Here is an 18,955-nt window from a genome sequence, read left to right on the forward strand (position 1 = left end):
CTCACATTCATACCTATGGACAATTTGGAGTCGCTAATTAACCTAGCATGTTTTTTGGAATGTGGGAGGAAACCGGAGTACCCGGAGAAAACCCACGCATGCACGGGGAGAACATGCAAACTCCACACAGAGATGGCCAAGGGTGGAATTGAACTGGGGTCTCCTAGCAGATCTGTGGACGAGGACTATGGAGAAAACAATTGATTTTCTTGTAGCTGCCAAAGGTCATGACTGTAGAACAGTTTTTTTTGTATAAATTTGGAAGCATTTTTTTTTATTCTTGATTTTTTTTTTTACCTCCTACTTTGGTATGTGACAAAAATAAAATAAAAATAAAAAAACAAAACTAAAATAAATTAAATTAAATTGAATTAAATTAAATTAAATTAAATTAAATTAAATTAAATTAAATTAAATTAAATTAAATTAAATTAAATTAAAATTTTACTGATAAATCACTTAAACTATATCAGGAAAGCAGGAAGTGAACAAATGTAACAGTTACTGATTGTAAAAGTACCAGATGGAGGGGTAGGATTTAATAAGCTTTGCTTCTTCCTACTCCTTTTGGACATGTGGAACTGTGAACTGATTATGGGATGCACTCAATTGTAATCTGATGCGTGTTCAACTGAAATAAAACCATTACCATTTGCTTTCTTTTCGAAAGAAATCCTTTGTAAATTAATTCTCAAGCAAATTCTAAAAGTAATTCTGCTGCTGCAAATTACCTTAAAAAAAAGAAAAGTCTGCCGCCATATAAGGACATTTTAGGTTGAAGGATATGCTATATGTTCAATAACTATATAAAAAAATAAAATTACACATACTACAGGTGTTTTGAATTAGGTGCAAAATAGTCACAGTGTATTGTAATACATTGAAATAATCTACACAGCCAATAGAATACACACAATATAAGTAATATTATTCCTGCTGTTAAAATACTCACAATAAATGGATGCACATACACGCACACTCAATGATTTTAACTGCAGTGGTTCTAACTGTGGGGGGGGGGGACCTCATGCTTGCTACATACAGGATACCTGCCGTGGTGCACTGTATCACATCATCGCAGTGATATGACACTTAGCTGTAATGTGGGTAACTAAATAGAAAATTCGGCACGGGCTCTTTAGCAGCTCCTTCAGTTCTGCAGGGCTGTGGGACATCTGCAATGCAGAAGTCTATATATAGCAATGGAGCAACGGGGTGAGGGTGTGGGAGACAGAAGGGAGGTGATGGGGGAGAGAAGAGACAATAAGACAATAAAGGAGGATAATAAGCCCTGTATTTAATCATAAGTAAAGTGAATATGCAGTCAAACATGCATGGTTACTTCCCTACACTGAATATGTGACATACATAAAATCAACATTATTATGAAATATCAATGCCGAGCACATCCAGCTTCAACCCAAAGGAATCGCTAGAGAGTTCGATTGAGTATGCATCGCCGCCGCAGCAAAACTGCTGACTGCGGCTCACAAACACGATGAGCCGATCAAGGGCGACGCTTCAGCAAGCAACGCATGACATGCTCTCGCCATGGCATTGATTGCAACCCCCCGGATTTGCAATAAATCTACTCTCTATGTCTATGCCCTCACTTCACGGGGGCCCTGACAGAACCATTAGTCTCCTTGTGTCAAGCGGGAAAGATCATCGTTCATCACGCTGACACTGGAAGGCTGGAACACACTCAAAAACCAGCCAGGTCTACATTTAAGACAAATTGTTAGAATAAAATGTAGATCAGGGGGTCTCAAACATGCGGCCCGCGGGCCAAATATGGCCCGCAGGACACTAGTTTGAGGCCCCCGCCTTGATATGAAAGTTTAATGTTAATGCGGCCCCGCGCAATTTTGATATGGATGCTGTATGGTATCATGTACCCAGAAAAAATAATTACGTTTGATTAATGTTCATGTTAAAGGTTAAATAACTGTTAATAGTTATCCTCCCTATCCATGTGGAAGTGGTAAGTTTTGGCTTTTTAAGTTTAAAGGAAATAACTTGGAGGGTACTGTTTAGGTCGCTAGCTCTCTCGCTTGTGAGTTAGCATGTGTCTCAAGACCCTGCAGTTGCGCAATATGTTGTAAATAAAAAAAAGTATAAATGTGACTATAGTCGTGTTTTGTCATGTCTACAGGGCTCTAATAATGCTTTGTTCATTTTAATCTGAAAAAAATAATTTGTCGACACACCAACTATATGTGGTTTCTTAAGTTTTTATTATTTGCCGTTTTATTATTATTATTATTATATTTATTTATTACTGATTGATTGATTTTCTTTATTCTTGATTTGTTTATTTATTTTTCATCTTATTTTGTGTAGAAAAATAAAAATTAAGATATTTGAGAACAGTGGAATGTTTTTATCAGAGCTTTTCTTGTAGAAAATCGGAACCAAAACAAAGTTTATTTATTTTTCTGTTTTTAATAAATGCATGTTTGTTTGTTGTTGTTTTTTTTTTGGAAAAGCTGCTGCGGCCCAGCCTCACCCAGACCCTAGCTCCAGTAAAATCCAGGCTAATACCACCATGTTTTTATTTTGAAGTTTTCTTTGCACTGAACAGGAAGTCACTGTATGCAGGTTTTAATGCTGTGTAACTAGACAGTAGTTATATTCAATGCTGCTTAATGATATGACAAAATAGAAATTCACCCCTTTGGAAGTAGAGGGGTCGTTTCTTAACTTGATGGTTGCTAGTTCGATCCTCCATCCTAGGCATGAGTACCGCCTCAGTAAAAAAAAAAAAAGGTGTATTTTGTTAGTTCCTGTATTAGAAACCAGGCTAATACCACCATGTTTTTATTTTGAAGCTTTCTTTGCACTGAACAGGAAGTCACTGTATGCAGGTTTTAACGCTGTGTAATATTCAATGCTGCTTAATGATATGACAAAATAGAAATTCACCCCTTTGGAAGTAGAGGGGTCGTTTCCCAACTTGATGGTTGCTAGTTCGATCCTCCGTCCTAGGCATGAGTACCACCTCAGTAAAAAAAAAAAAAAAAAAACGTTGTATTTTGTCAGTTCCTGTATTAAAATCCAGGCTAATACCACTATGTTTTTATTTTGAAGCTTTCTTTGCACTGAACAGGAAGTCACTGTATGCAGGTTTTAATGCTGTGTAACTAGACAGTAGTTATATTCAATGCTGCTTAATGATATGACAAAATAGAAATGACCCCTTTGGAAATAGAGGGGTCGTTTCCCAACTTGATGGTTGCTAGTTCGATCCTCCGTCCTAAACATGAGTACCGCCTCAGTAAAAAAAAAAAAAAAGTATATTTTGTTAGTTCCTGTATTAAAATCCAGGCTAATACCACCATGTTTTTATTTTGAAGCTTTCTTTGCACTGAACAGGAAGTCACTGTATGCATGTTTTAATGCTGTGTAATTAGACAGTAGTTATATTCAATGCTGCTTAATGATATGAAAAAATAGAAATTTACCCCTTTGGAAATAGAGGGGTCGTTTCCCTACTTGATGGTTGCTAGTTCGATCCTCCGTCCTAGGCATGAGTACCACCTCAGTAAAAAAAAATTGTGTATTTATTTAGTTTCTGTATGAGAATCCAGGCTAATACCACCATGTTTTTATTTTGAATCTTTTTTGGCACTGAACAGGAAGTCACTGTATGCAGGTTTTAATGCTGTGTAACTAGACAGTAGTTATATTCAATGCTGCTTAATGATATGACAAAATAGAAATTCACCCCTTTGGAAGTAGAGGGGTCGTTTCCCAACTTGATGGTTGCTAGTTCGATCCTCCGTCCTAGGCATGAGTACCACCTCAGTAAAAAAAAAAAACAAAAACGTTGTATTTTGTCAGTTCCTGTATTAAAATCCAGGCTAATACCATGTTTTTATTTTGAAGCTTTCTTTGCACTGAACAGGAAGTCACTGTATGCATGTTTTAATGCTGTGTAATTAGACAGTAGTTATATTCAATGCTGCTTAATGATATGACAAAAATGACAAAATAACACATAAGAAATCTGGAAAAAAGCTGTTTGGTTCGCGACCCACACTTCACTAGTAGCTTTATTTGGCTTTTGAGAGAAATATCACTGCATGATAGGAGCAGCATGTACAGTCACATTTATGTATGTAGCATTCTTCTTCCTCCCCCCGGAAATCTATTACAATGTGATTGTTGCATTTCAGTTACGGTTACGGTTAAGGCAAGTTGAAATTGAACACACGACAACAAGCAAATCAGGATTTCCAAATTGCAGAATCAGGCCATGCATTTGTCGTTTCATTGGTCAAAGGGACGCGAAAATGATGAATGAGTTAATGAACGATGGTTACTAACGGTTCAAGGTAAAAGTAATAAGGAAAGGGGGGGGGGGGGGGTTAGGGTGAAAATAGCCCTTGTGTACACTGCAGAACCGTGACCCACCTGCCACTTGCAGTCACAGTGGAGGACCATCAGTGTCACGGTCAGCTGCTTGCCACTCATCCACACTCCCGTTGGCTACATTCAACATAAAAATATATGGGCATGTTTGTTTTGAATAAGATGGTGGAACATGACGCATGGAAACAAGGGGGTGCAGCCAAACCATACAATACATTGAGCCAAACCAATTTTGGAGGTACCTTAATGCGGAACCCCTGCACGGTGATATTGACTAGAACCTGCACTTGCATAAAAAAAAAAAAAAACATTTGATTGGCGTTATTGCTGTGTTTTTGACAAAAAGAGAGCAATGAATGGACGGATTTAATTAATTATGTTTACGTTTTGAGCTGATCGTGCTCGGATAAAAATGTCGGCCAACTTTTATCTGTGAAAAATCACATAGCACCGTAAAACGTTGGCGTGGCTGTCAAGTCTGTGTGCTCGTGTGTGCTAGTCGAAGGTTTGATTGCTCTTGTTGGTCAGAAATGGCACAATATTTGCCGACAAGGAAAAGTATCATCATGCTAGCTTTACCGGATCCCACGTTTCTTCTGCTGATTCAGCATTTTTTGCAAATGGATGATGCAACCGTATGAGATAATAAGCATGGTCGATGAGATGTGGTGATGCTGGTGATGCTACGTAAGCGGTTTTAGTTCTTGCTGGTCTTCCCGGTGGGGGTCTCCTTCTTCTTCTCCTTGTCATCCTTCTCTTTTAGCTTTTCCTCCTCTTCTTCCTCCTCCTCTTCTTCTTCTTCCTCGCCGTCACCTCCCTCCTGGTCGACTCCCTCGTCTTCATCCTCGCCCTCGTCGTTGTCGTTCTCCTCCCCGTCATCGTCATCCTCCTTCTCTTCTTCTTCCTCCTCCTCTTCAGGCTTAGACTTCCGGTACGCTCCCAAGGAATATGTGCGGGATGACATGTAGGAGAAGCCCGGGTAACCGGACTGGACCATGGCGCCGCCGACGGTGCTGAGGCGGCATTCCTCGCCTTCCAGCAGCTTCCTGTAAAGACAAGTCAAGGACAGATTTGTCGCTATTACGTTGGAACTCGATGTAACCAAAAATAGCCATTTTGTTTTCCTCCGTAGGTGAAAAATTGGATATAATTTAGTTGTGGTAAAAAGAATGAAACTACTAGGAAAAGATTTAGTGCCCTGTGATTGGCTGGCGACCAGTCCAGGGTGTACCCTGCCTCTCGCAGGGATAAATGAATATTTAATGTTAGTTTTACCTTCATTGAAGACCCGATTGTTGGCTGGCATAATGTGGCCGTGATATCAACACAGACACCACCTTTGGGTTTTGCCATAAGTTATTTCTTGAATTCAATAGTGTTTCTCACCTTAGGTTGCTTTTCGTATTGATTATGGCTGCAAAGTAACCCAAAATGAAGCCAAAGAACATTGGAAGTGTCAGCATTTTGATTTTTTAAAAAAAGGAAGCAACACTACTAAATTCAACAAATAACTCATAGCAAAACAGGAAGGTGGTGTCCATATTGCTTTTCGTATTGATTATGGCTGCAATGTAACCCAAAATGAAGCCAAAGAACATTGGGAAGTGTCAGCATTTACATTTTTTTAAAAAGGAAGCGACACTACTAAATTCAACAAATAACTCATAGCAAAACAAGAAGGCGGTGTCCATGTTGACTTTGGTGCAACATGCAATTGTTGATATTGTGTCTTTGTCAACAATCCCATCTTCAATGAATGCAAAAGTAACATTAATGTTCATTTATCCGTTTAATTTATCATTTATATTAAATTAATACATTTTAATTTAATAATAATTTAATATTAAATTAATATTAATTTAATATTAATTTAATATTAATTTAACATTAAATTGATATTAAATTTATATTAATTTAATATTAATTTAATATTAATTTAGTATTACATTAATATTAAATTAATATTAATTTAGTATTAAATATTTTTTAATTATATATATATATTCAGTATATTCAGTTCATATTCTATTGAAACTTTCTACTCTTAAATGGGACAGATTATGCACATTTTTCCGTCCCTTTGTATTGATTTGTGAAGTCCTATAGAGCAGCTACACGGGATATGCTAGCATGCTAGTACTTCCAGAATCTGCACCTATTTATCGGGCTTACAGCCGCGCCCATATAAGGAAGTCCACCCCTCTGTGACATCACAAAGGGTCAGTCTTACCACGCCTTTTGAAACCGAGCATAAAACAGTAAAGAGTACTTCAGCAAACCTGTAAGCAGCAATTTCAATGTCCAGCGCCATTTTGACATTGAGCAGATCCTGGTATTCCCGTAGGTGACGGGACATTTCTCCTTTGGTGCTGCGCAGTGCAGCCTCCAGTTGCTGAATAGTGTCCTACAAGCACAAACATAACGTCATGACGTTTACAGACTTGGGTGGTGGTCTTCCACAAAAGCATTGCGTAGTGCAACCCATCCACGTACCTGCATGTCTCCAATTTCACCGTTATGGCGGTCCTCCATCTCAGCAATCTGCCTCTCCAGGGCCTCATTGTGGCCCCGGAGGGCCTCAATCTCCAAGGTGCGGGCCTGCACCTGCCTGCGGTACTCGGTGAGTTCCTCCTTGGAGTGCTTGATGGCATCCTGGTTGCGAGCTGCGGCCTCAGTCACGGTTGCAAACTTGGAGCGATACCATTCCTCTGCCTGCGCCTGGTTCCTGCATGACAGGTTCTCATACTGGGCCCTGATGTCCTTCAGGGCCGCCGCCAGGTCCGGTTTGCTCATGTCCATCTCCACTGACACCTGGACATAAGAGGGTTTTCAGGGTTCTTCTGTTTAGTTATCATGCATTTCCTGTTCTGACTTGTATGTTTACAAAGTTGTACGGTACTCTTGCAGGCCTGCAACTTGTTTCGATTAATCGAGTGATGGATTATACACAGTATGTGTAGAAAAAACTGCATCTCAGCTACGTGAAAAACTGTATTATTAGTATGACGGTCGCTCTTTGCTCTTTTTCTGCCATATTTGAAATTTTCTTTTCATAATATTATGACATTTTTCCCATAATATTTTGACTTATTCTCATAATATTACAACTTTTCACCAACCTAATTTTCCAAAAAGTACCACTATAATTGTTTTGTTCATTTCTCATCATATTACATGTTTTTCAATGAATTATTTTACTTTAATATTTCAACTTTATGCTACAAAAAGGACATTATTTTATTATTTATTATTTAAAATGTTATTTTATTACCAGTTATTCTCATAAAATTCTCATATATTTTTAGAATTATGACTTTATTCTTGTGAAATTACAGCTATTTTTTCCTGATGTTATTTTTTAAAATTAATTTTCCAACTACAGTATTTCAACTTTCTCCTTGTAAATATTTTCCAGTAATTTTGACGTTATTCGCATAATATTTCTGACTTTATTCTCATAGACCTATGCAATCAAATTTAGCAAAAAAATTAACATGACGAGGATTAAAAAATAACATCTTTTTTATTTAATATTTCAGCTTTATGGTACTAAAATTGCATTATTTTTCCTCATAACATCACCTTACTCTTGTAAAATTTAAATGTTTTCTCATTAATTTTTTTTCTGTTCATATTTTGACTTTATTCTGATACAACCACTGCTGATTTTCCCCATTTTTGCTGTTGTTTTTGAGTTTTAAATGTTTGTTTTCTTTTGGCTCATCTGATTTTTTTGATCCGCATCCTGATTTTTAGCTTGAGTCCTTTAAGTGTTCTTGTTAAATTATATTTTTAGAATGTGTGGGATAATAAAAAAATAAAAATACAAAGCCGAGGGCCGAAAATGTCAAATTAATTTAATACCAATACAGTTGTCAATAAATTAATCATAATAAACTAATCATCAATTCGTCGATTTATTGTTGCAGCTCTATACTCTTGGTCTGTGTGACGTGGAAGTGTCATGTCATGACTGGTTGGTGTTTTTTTTAAAGTGTTTTTTAATTTTGTAAGTAACTCCTCTTTTATTTTTACGGCACTCCCAAAAAGAGCAGAAAAGCAGTAACAGTGAGGCAGGTCTTTAACACTCCCAGAAACCCCCCCCCCCAAAAGGTGCACTGCTCCGCCACGGAAGACGGCTGACTCAAGCATCTTGCGCTACGCCGTCAATCGCTTACACGGCAGTAAAACTGCCTGCCAGAAGGCGACAAAACCCTGGAGAAATCTACCCGGCAACCATCCCTCTCTGCTGCATATTCAATGTATTGATTCCACTATAAGTTACCCTGACTCACCAAAGCTGTTGACACACTGAATTATGCAACATAATAAACAGTATTATTGTTATAGAGTAAAAAATACACACTTTTAATACTGTATTGAATACTATGTCAAGTCAAAAAAGGTTGACTTGACTCCTGCTACTTGGGGGGACCACACCCAGGGATGATTTTTCTCCCCACTCTCCCTTCCCCTCCTTCTTTTGTGTAATGATCAATTACAAATAATATGAGGATTAAAAAAATAACATCTTTTTTATTTAATATTTCAGCTTTATGGTACTAAAATTGCATTATTTTCCCTCATAACATCACCTTATTCTCATCAAATTTAAATGTTTTCTCATTAATTTTTTTTCTGTTCATATTTTGACTTTATCACTGCTGATTTTCCCATTTTTGCTGTTGTTTTTGTGGTTTTAATGTTTGTTTTCCTGATTACCATACTACAAATTTCCCCACTGAGGGACAAATAAAGGCATATTTTAGTCTTAATCTTCATTACCATCCCCACATCAATACTACAGTGATACTTTACTGTAGTAAAAAAAATATAGAGCTAAATCAGATAACACTGTAGTGCAGTCGAAACAAATGACATTGAATGCCTGTATGTCCATATAGGGACATTTGCAATAACATTACTGCAAAATAGTCTGATAAACTAATACAAAATTATTATTTTCTCTTATATATTACATTCGATTGTTTTTTTGTCAAAACAGAACATTAAAATTTAGATTTTGTACAAAGTCTGGACACCCATAGAAGTTTTCAAGGGGAAGGGGTGAGACTGCAGGGCCATAAATTAGCCAGTGCGCATGCGGGGAAAGTACTCATAAAGAGCCGGGCGAGTGTATATAAAAGTACTACGGTGCAATATACGACGTTGTACTACAATATAACGTTCAATGTGTGTTTCGTGCGTGGGTACCTGAGTGGCCTGCAGCGACGACTGCAACTCCTGCAGCTCCTCCTCGTGAACTTTCCGCAGGAAGGCGATCTCATCCAGGAGCGACTCCACTTTCTTCTCCAGCTCCAGGCGCGCCAGGGTGGCGTCGTCCACGTCCTTCCGGTAGCTCTTCAGGGCGTTCTCGGCTTCTTCTCTCAGCCTGGCCTCCTCGTCGAGCTTCTCGCGCAGGCGCTCCAGGGCCTCGCTCATCTGCACGCAGTCCAGGTGCATCTGGCTCTTCTCGTGAGTCAGCTCCTCCACGCGGGCGCGGAGCTCCCGGATCTCCTGCTCGTAGAGCTCGTGCAGACGCGAGGGCTCGCTGTTGCGCTGCCGGAGCAAGGTCACCTCCGCCTCCAGGACTTTGTTCTGCTGCTCCAGGTTGTGCACCTTCTCGATGAAGGACACGAATCGGTCGTTGAGCCCCTGCAGCTGCTCCTTCTCGTTGGTGCGGATGATCTTGAGCTCGTTGGTGACCGCCGTGGACTGAGTCAGGTCCATCAGGGAGTCCTGCATGGAGGAGGAGGAGAAAACCCTGCCGGGTGCCGCGCTCCTGCGGTAGCTGGCGGTGGACATCATTGACGGGGACCCGTAGGTGCGGCTGCGGTACCCGGAGGTGTGCACTCGGGACGGGCTGCTGCTGCCGCCCAGACCCGCACGACCCGCTCGTGGAGCATCACCGAAGATCTTACGATAGGAGCTGCTGCTGTACACCTCGCTGGAGTAACTCATCTTTGCGGCTGCTTAGCTGGTGTCTGCCGGGAAGTGGAGGTTGTGAGAAGAAAAGTGAGAAGTTTGGTCCGGGACAGGTGCTTTTATAGCCAGCGCGCCTGCGCATCATCTGACGCAGGGACAAGAGAGGAGATGGGATGGATGGGTGGGTGCAGAGGGGAGGCTGTGTGGGGGGGGGGGGGGGGGGGGGGGGGAACCTGCAAGCTCATGCACAATACCTCCTATCCTCCAGGGAGCCAAAAACTTACTCATTCAGCACCTCTCTACATCTCAGTTAATATATATATATATATATCTACTATATATACATATATATTAATAAGGTAACACTTCATGGATGCATGTATAGCATCCCTACATTAGTTCAACATTGTCATTGGATCTCTCTGCTGTCCTTGTAGAAGGGGGTGGGGGGGGGGGGGTGTTGTGGGTCCATACAGCTGTGCACCACATTGTATGCTGCAGTCAAGCAGCCCCCACCCTCGCCTATCTCCACCTCTGCATGGAGACTTGTGAAAATGCTCCCCCCCCCCCCCCCGCACATATAAACACGTGATGGTAATGCAAAAAAAAGGTTATACATGAACATAAATATCATAAATATCATAATAGCATGTCATGGAACATTTCAATATTCAACATTTCAATAGCTACATGTTCTTGACTTGTAGCCCCACGCTCAAAATGTCAACAAATATTAGTGGTGTGACATTGAAGTGAAGTAAGGTGTCTCTGCATGGCTTTGGTTCTTATCCAGAGTGGGAGGCCACACCCCTACACACACACACACACACACACACACACACACACTGCACCACTTCAAATCTGTGCACTGAACACAACGCAAAGTCATGCAAAAAGAGATGACTCCCTCTCTGTTAAAAAAAATATACATATATATATATATAATCCATATTATTGTATTGTAAGTCAATCCACTCAGGCAAAGGTCCACGTATTTTACATGCAGCACATTTTTTATTCATCACCATTTCATGATTATACAAGTACATGAATATTATATTGGCTATACATTTTCATCTTTTTTATCTTCTTTGAAGATAATTTTTTTCAACTTTTTTGTTTGTTTATAGGTTTTCTAATCTACATCTTAAAAAACAAATATTTTTGGTTCTGTAATGTTTGTTGATTTTGAGATTTCACAATAAAATACAGTCTAACAGAGAATTTCTGGTATTTATTGTGATGTCAGTTAAAGGACATTTTGTTTTTTTGTTTTTTTTTTTACGTTGAAGTTGTTGAATTTGCTAATTTATTTATTATTATATTATATATATAATATATAATATATAATATATATATATAATATATATTATATTATATATTATTATTATTATTATTATTATATTTATTTATTATTGTTAAATATCCCACTATAAGGTTGTTAATTTTGCTTATTGTTAAATGTCCAAACCATGTTCACATTTTATTTTGGATAAAGTCACATTTATTACACTATATATTAATTTATTTTTTTAACGTAATTTACTTTTTTTAAAGTTTTCAACTCCACAGTGAAAAAAACATGTAAGGATAAAAGGTAAATAATATTTTCTGGCTAATTTAAATACCTAATTGAATGCGATTTTGGTTAAGTTATTTTTGTAACTGTAATGAAAATATTCTTAAATATCCCAATCATGGAAAAATATAAATATAATAATGCAGGGTAATTTTTAAAAGATGTTCTAATTTTATTTTTTATTATTTATAATTAAAACTACATGTATGAATGCAACACAAATTTTTTTTAAGTTACTATCCATCTGCAATTGTATTTACATTAAATTGTATTAAACATTTTTTGGGGGGTTTTGATTGACAGCATTCAAAAATACAGGTACGAATACAGGGTAAAAACATAATTTCTGGCTCATGTCATTTATTTTTATAGTTAAAGGCAATTTTATGGATGATATTTTTTAGTTATAAGTTATTGAATTTGCAATTTTATTTACATTTTACATTATATTGGAATTTGGCAACACGATGGGGAGTGGTTAGCGAATAGGCCACACATCTAGAAGACCTGGGTTCGATTCCATCTCTGTGTGGAGTTTGCATGTACTCCGGTTACCTCCCACATTCCAAAAACATGCTAGGTTAATTGGCGACTCCAGATTGTCCATAGGTATGAATGTGAGTGTGAATGGTTGTTTGTCTATATGTGCCCTGTGATTGGCTGGCTCGCCTGAAGACAGCTGGGATAGGCTCCAGCACCCCCACGACAATAGAAAATGAATGAATGAATGAATTATATTGGAATGATTTCTTACATACCAATACTATCAAGGACAGTAATCCATCCATCTATTTTCTATACCGCTTAGCCTCATTAGGGTATGCTGGAGCCTATCCCAGCTGACTTCAGGCGAGAGGCGGGGTACACCCTGGACTGGTCGCCAGTCAATCGCAGAGTGAAGCGAACAATAATGTTAAATAATTTTGTTTTTGACTAAACCAAATATAACTGCCCCCCTGCACTCAGGAGTACCAAAGCATCATTGGTATCTTCAATCTTAGGTACCATCTTAGGTACCTCATTGAAATAGAAAAAGGTCCTCATTGTCCTTCAATCAGTACACACATAATATGCACAAGCATCTCCCTGAGTTTTTGGATAGAAATGGAGTATGGGTGACGTTGCGGCTTGCCTTGCAGTGTGTGCTGTCAGAATGTTTAAGAGATGGGGAGGGGTGTGGAATGGCAGTGACTCAGCAGGATGCTAAAAACTGGTTACTAGCATCATCCGCTGACATGCTCGCCTGTCTGTGGTTACCGATGGAAGCACCAAAGACACACTGTATCTATTGCACATTATTGCATATAGTATCATGCATTTATGGTCATGCATGTGTTTCTGCTTAGAAAACTACAAAGACTGACACCATGTTGATATTGTTGTATTGTTAAATTGATCACACAAGTTTGTTAGAAGTAAATATATGTTGTTTGTATAAAATCTTAGTGATTAACAAATAAAACGTCCAAGTCATAAAATTACTCAATGAGCCTGAATGTACATTGTTGTTCATATTTGATGTCATCTATTTATTTTCCACATTGTTATTGTTATTATTTATATTATTTATTATATTGTTATTATTTATTATTATTTCCTTGGCAATTTCACTGCTATGTTATTGTGCAATGACAATAAAGAAAGTCTATGAATATTTTTCAGTTAAAAAAAGGTATCCATTTAAGCACTATTGGCTCTGTCATACTGCCTCAAACCTGAAGAGGGCGCCAAGCGCCCAGTAGACAAACTGTTACGGATATGCAGCAAAAAATACATTACAATTAAAAATACAAACGATTATTATTATTATAGTCATAATTACATATTAGATAGAGTCCTCCAAATGTTTGTTAAGTATTCACGCCGAAATGTAATAATATAAATGTTGTTGTTTAATGCGTCAAGTGCTACCTGGCTGTCTCCTTCTTCTTTGTTCAGCCTTGGATGCCCTGAGCTTTTCTTTTCTCACTCCATTCCCCTGAGATACATGATCTCCTCCGTTTGTTTGAAGATACATAGCAACTACACAGTAGTCCCTTGCTTTTCCCGAGGCGTTACTATTAAGGACCGCCAGGGAATGGCAAAAAACTAAGATAACAGTGTACTTTTTACGGTTAGCGTACATTGTGGCTCGTGCAACTTCGTTCTGAATGTGTTTTGTCACAAAACCGGAACCGGAAGTCAGCTCGTCGCATGTCTATGATGTCATCAGCAGTTGTCTTTTGTAGTCCTCTGCTCAAAAATGTCTCAAAAATGTTAATTTTCAAAATTTCAAAATTTGAAGTCGTTCCTCGACTAATAAATAAATTAATTCACAATTAATTAATTAAGAAATAATGCTGTTTCATAGTTGAATACAGCATATTCATTCATTCATTCATTCATTTTCTACCGCTTTTCCTCACGAGGGTTGCAGGGGGTGCTGGAGCCTATCCCAGCTGTCTTCAGGCGAGAGGCGGGGTACACCCTGGACTGGTGGCCAGCCAATCACAGGGCACATATAGACAAACAACCATTCACACTCACATTCATACCTATGGACAATTTGGAGTCGCCAATTAAGCCTCAAACCCAGGGAATCGAACCCTGGTCTTCCCCAGGTCTTCCCAGGTCTCATGATTGTGTGGCCTACATGCTAAAACCTCGTCCACCGTGCCATAAAAATGAGACATTGGGTCCTCTCTATATGCCAAATATTCCAAATATTTAATAATGTGAGTTATTTCCATTTAGGACTGAACCAATTCCTTGGTTAATTGAAACATCCATCCATACATTTTCTATACCGCTTATCCTCACGAGGGTCGCGGATATGCTGGAGCCTATCCCAGCTGTCTTCGGGCGAGAGGCGGGGTACACCCTGGACTGGTCGCCAGCCAATCACAGGGCACATATAGACAAACAACCATTCACACTCACATTCATACCTATGGACAATTTGGAGTCGCCAATTAACCTAAACAATTTTTTTCAGATTAAAATGAACAAAGCATTATTAGAGCCCTGTAGACATGATAAAACACAACTATAGTCACATTTATACTTTTTTAATAGCCAAAAACTTACCACTTCCACACGGATAGGGAGGATAACTATTAACAGTTATTTAACCTTTAACATGAACATGAATCAAACGTAATAATTTTTTCTGGGTACATGATACCATACAGCATCCATATCAAACTTGCGCGGGCCGCACTAACATTAAACTTTCATGTCAAGGCGGGGGCCTCAAACTAGTGTCCTGCGGGCCACATTTGGCCCGCGGGCCGCGTGTTTGAGACCCCTGATTTAAAGTGACATTCCAAACCCCCTTTGACGACATATTTTCTCAAAAGCGACAAATCTAGCATCTTATTCTGGTGTTGTTGGGGTGTTTTCTGGTATTTGGGGACTCAACAGTGAAAGCACCTACTCTTCAGCATAGCGTGTTTATATTTTATTGTTAGTCTATTTCTACTCTTTATTTGTAAAATGAAAATGGACTATATTACAATTATTGGGGTAAATTTAAGTCATTTATAAACCAGTTGCTATTACATATATTGGGTGGGTCACTTGACCGCCAACCTTTATACTCAGCTGTAAACACACATTGATTACATAACATGTTTTTTTTAACAGGAAGTCACTGTGTGCGGTTTGAAGTGTAAAGTGTAAATAAGGCTGCTTAACGATAATGATAACGTTAAAATGACCCCTGTGATTATAAATGATGCACATGCAATTTTGATTATTTGCATGCATTCTTATGAGACTTGACACTTAAAGTAAAATGTAATAAAGTCATTTGGCTCGACGTGTGTTGGTTATTGAGCAGCTGTCTCAACCTTGGATTTGGCAAGTCGACTGCTGAGAACCAGTCTGCCGAGTCTTTCATGTGTTGTTATTAATTCTCATTCCAAGTCGTCTTATTATAGCACCAACAGTTAGGTCATTTGGGGTTGACATGAAAATATGATAATGACACCATTTTTGAGGCTCATTACAACATGGCCTTTTTCTTTTATTGTCGCTAAAGTGTGGTTTGTATTTTGTCGTGTCGTCATTGTAGTTTTGTTCATGAAGTGAACAGCTCTGAAATGTTTTCCTCGACTCCCCCTGTTTGACTCTTGTTACTTAGTACACAAAAGTATTTCTTCTTCAGGTCATTCCAAATGGTTGTACTGTCTATGATCAATATTTTTGCTTATTCTTCAACCATAGAAAGCTCTCTAGTTTTCATGTTGTTTTCACCTCTAAATGCAGTGCAGTCATTCCTTTTTTTTTAAAGCAAATTGTATGTATTTCTGGCCTAAATTACACATTTTCAAGCATAAAAATGACTTCACCTTTCATTCATTCATTCATTTTCTACCGCTTTTCCTCTCGAGGGTCGCGAGTGGTGCTGGAGCCAATCACAGGGCACATATAGACAAACAACCATTCACACTCACATTCATACCTATGGACAATTTGGAGTCGGCAATTAACCTAGCATGTTTTTTTTGGAACGTGGGAGGAAACCGGAGTACCCGGAGATAGTCGAGGGTGGAATTGAACTCAGGTCTCCTAGAATACAGCATATTATTATTCAAAATATGTAAATGTTCCATATTTTTTTGGTCTAAAGGAAGCATTTTCAAGCATAAAAATGGTTAAATAAAAATACAAACATCAGTAAAAAGATGCATTCAAAGATTTTCATGTAGTATTCTATACTAGTCTCTAGGTGTCAGTAACATTACTATAATGTTCCGTGAGACACACAAGCACCAAACATCAATGCCAGAATTTTTTTTTTTTTACTGCAGTTCTGAATGATGTCACAATAGGAATAAAATTCCTAATAAGAACAACGGCGGTTGAGTTGTTAGTGCGCAGGCCTCACAGCTAGGAGACCCGAGTTCAATTCCACCCTCGGCATGTTCTCCCCCCGGAGTACCCGGAGAAAACCCACGCATGCACGGGAAGAACATGCAAACTCCACACAGAGATGGCCGAGGGTGGAATTGAACTCGGGTCTCCTAGCTGTGAGGTCTGCACGCTAACCACTCGACCGCCGTGCAGGCGCCCTTGTTCTTATTAGGAATTTTATTCCTATTGTGACATCATTCAGAACTGCAGTAAAAAAAAAAAATTCTGGCATTGATGTTTGGTGCTTGTGTGTCTCACGGAACATTATAGTAATGTTACTGACACCTAGAGACTAGTATAGAATACTACATGAAAATCTTTGAATGCATCTTTTTACTGATGTTTGTATTTTTATTTAACCATTTTTATGCTTGAAAATGCTTCCTTTAGACCAAAAAAAATATGGAACATTTACATATTTTGAATAATAATATGCTGTATTCTAGGAGACCCGAGTTCAATTCCACCCTCGGCTATCTCCGGGTACTCCGGTTTCCTCCCATATTCCAAAACCATGCTAGGTTAATTAGCGACTCCAAATTGTCCATAGGTATGAATGTGAGTGTGAATGGTTGTTTGTCTATATGTGCTCGGCTGTGATTGGCTGGCCACCAGTCCAGGGTGTACCCCGCCTCTCACCCGAAGACAGCTGGGATAGGCTCCAGCATACCCGCGACCCTCGTGAGGATAAGCGGTATAGAAAATGTATGGATGGATGTTGGATGAATTAACCAAGAACATGCACGGGAAGAACATGCAAACTCCACACAGAGATGACCGAGGGTGGAATTGAACTTGGGTCTCCTAGCTGTGAGGTCTGCACACTAACCACTTGTCCGCCGTGCAGCCCAAAAAATATGGGTTGTTATTGCTTAGTATCACCTGAACAGCTTTGGGTGTCTCGGCATGTGAGTCTGCCCTTCATTGTCTCTGTTCCTTACATGAGGGAGTTCTATGGTCTTGTATTTTTGTCAAACCCAAATATTTTCAGTAAAGGTATTTATTTCACTTTTAGAGAGTACTATATAAAAATTCCTGTGTCTTCTAAAATAAAGACAAAGACACGTCTCTAGGTAGATAAACAAGGGTTTCAAATTGTTTTAATTGCTTTCTCTGGCAAATATAAATTGCCGCCACATATTCCAAGTGGCGTCTTTCAGTTCTCCAATTCTTAAAAATGAAGTGCACAAAATGTCCACCTTTAGGTCGTATTTGAACACAAGACGTGAGCCTTCTTAGAAGAAAGGCAGCATCAGGTGACAATGACATTCATGGGATCTATGACCAAGCCGGATCTGTCTTGTCGTACGAATGCGCGCCATGTATACGTTTTCAATATATATCATATTCAAACATGTAGTGTATTTTTTGTTGGGGGGGGGGTTACATTTTCAAAACATTAATAGCCACAATGTATGCACAAATATTACAAACATAAAGAAGATCCACCCATGCTGGAACATGTAGCTTAAACAGCTGGTTGTTCTTTGAGACTGAATACTTTGTCTTTTAAAGACAGGTATTGAAAGCACCAGGGTCTTAAACACTCCCCCCCCAACTCACCCATGTACCAACCTGGCCTGCACCACAGATTGCCAATGCAGCATGTGGAAGGGGGGGGGGAGTTGCACATGTTTGATTGGCGGAAGACACGCAGGCCACGGATGGGGAAAAAAAAATGCTAATGATAACGCATAAATATCCCGTCAGATGGATTCGTTTTTTTTTTGTTTTTGAATTAAAAGCTAAACAACATAAAGTGCCTTTATGTTCTTAAAACTACCATTACTCCCCTCCTCCTCCGCCCGAACAAAAATCTCTCTGAAGACATTCACGGAATAAACATCTATTACAGTAGAACCCGTTGAGATTGGATGATCGGGATTATTTTTTAAATGTGTGCATTTTCTTCGAAAAAGGTATACAAGAACCAGCAGAGAAGTCTATAAGCAAAAAAAAAAAAAAAAAAGGATCCTTCATTTCCATTCATTTTGCCCCTCCCTTCTTCATTTGTTCCTATTGGTTTGGACACACCTTTGAAAAAAGACGCAAACAATAATAATAAAGTTAACAATACTATAAACATGGCGGCATGGGTGGGGACTTTAGTAATAAGAACACGGAGGACGAGGACGTGAGTTGCTCGACTTTGAAGAGTTGTCGACGTAAGCGAAGGTTCCA

General features: G+C 38.8%; 1 protein-coding gene across 1 annotated transcript; it reads right to left on the minus strand.

Annotated features, from left to right (window-relative positions):
* Positions 1-4,037: 4,037 nt before the first annotated feature.
* Positions 4,038-14,016, minus strand: neff1 (neuronal intermediate filament family member 1). The gene is made up of 5 exons (XM_058071478.1): positions 13,790-14,016; positions 9,589-10,358; positions 6,868-7,185; positions 6,654-6,778; positions 4,038-5,420 (listed from the first exon to the last, which is right to left on the minus strand). Exons 2-5 carry the CDS (start codon positions 10,333-10,335, stop codon positions 5,072-5,074), a joined length of 1,539 nt encoding a protein of 512 aa, XP_057927461.1. The 5' UTR covers positions 10,336-10,358; positions 13,790-14,016; the 3' UTR covers positions 4,038-5,071.
* Between the last annotated feature and the right edge of the window lie 4,939 nt (positions 14,017-18,955).

This window comes from Doryrhamphus excisus, chromosome 4 (genome assembly GCF_030265055.1).
Source record: "Doryrhamphus excisus isolate RoL2022-K1 chromosome 4, RoL_Dexc_1.0, whole genome shotgun sequence".
Lineage (NCBI taxonomy): Eukaryota > Metazoa > Chordata > Actinopteri > Syngnathiformes > Syngnathidae > Doryrhamphus > Doryrhamphus excisus.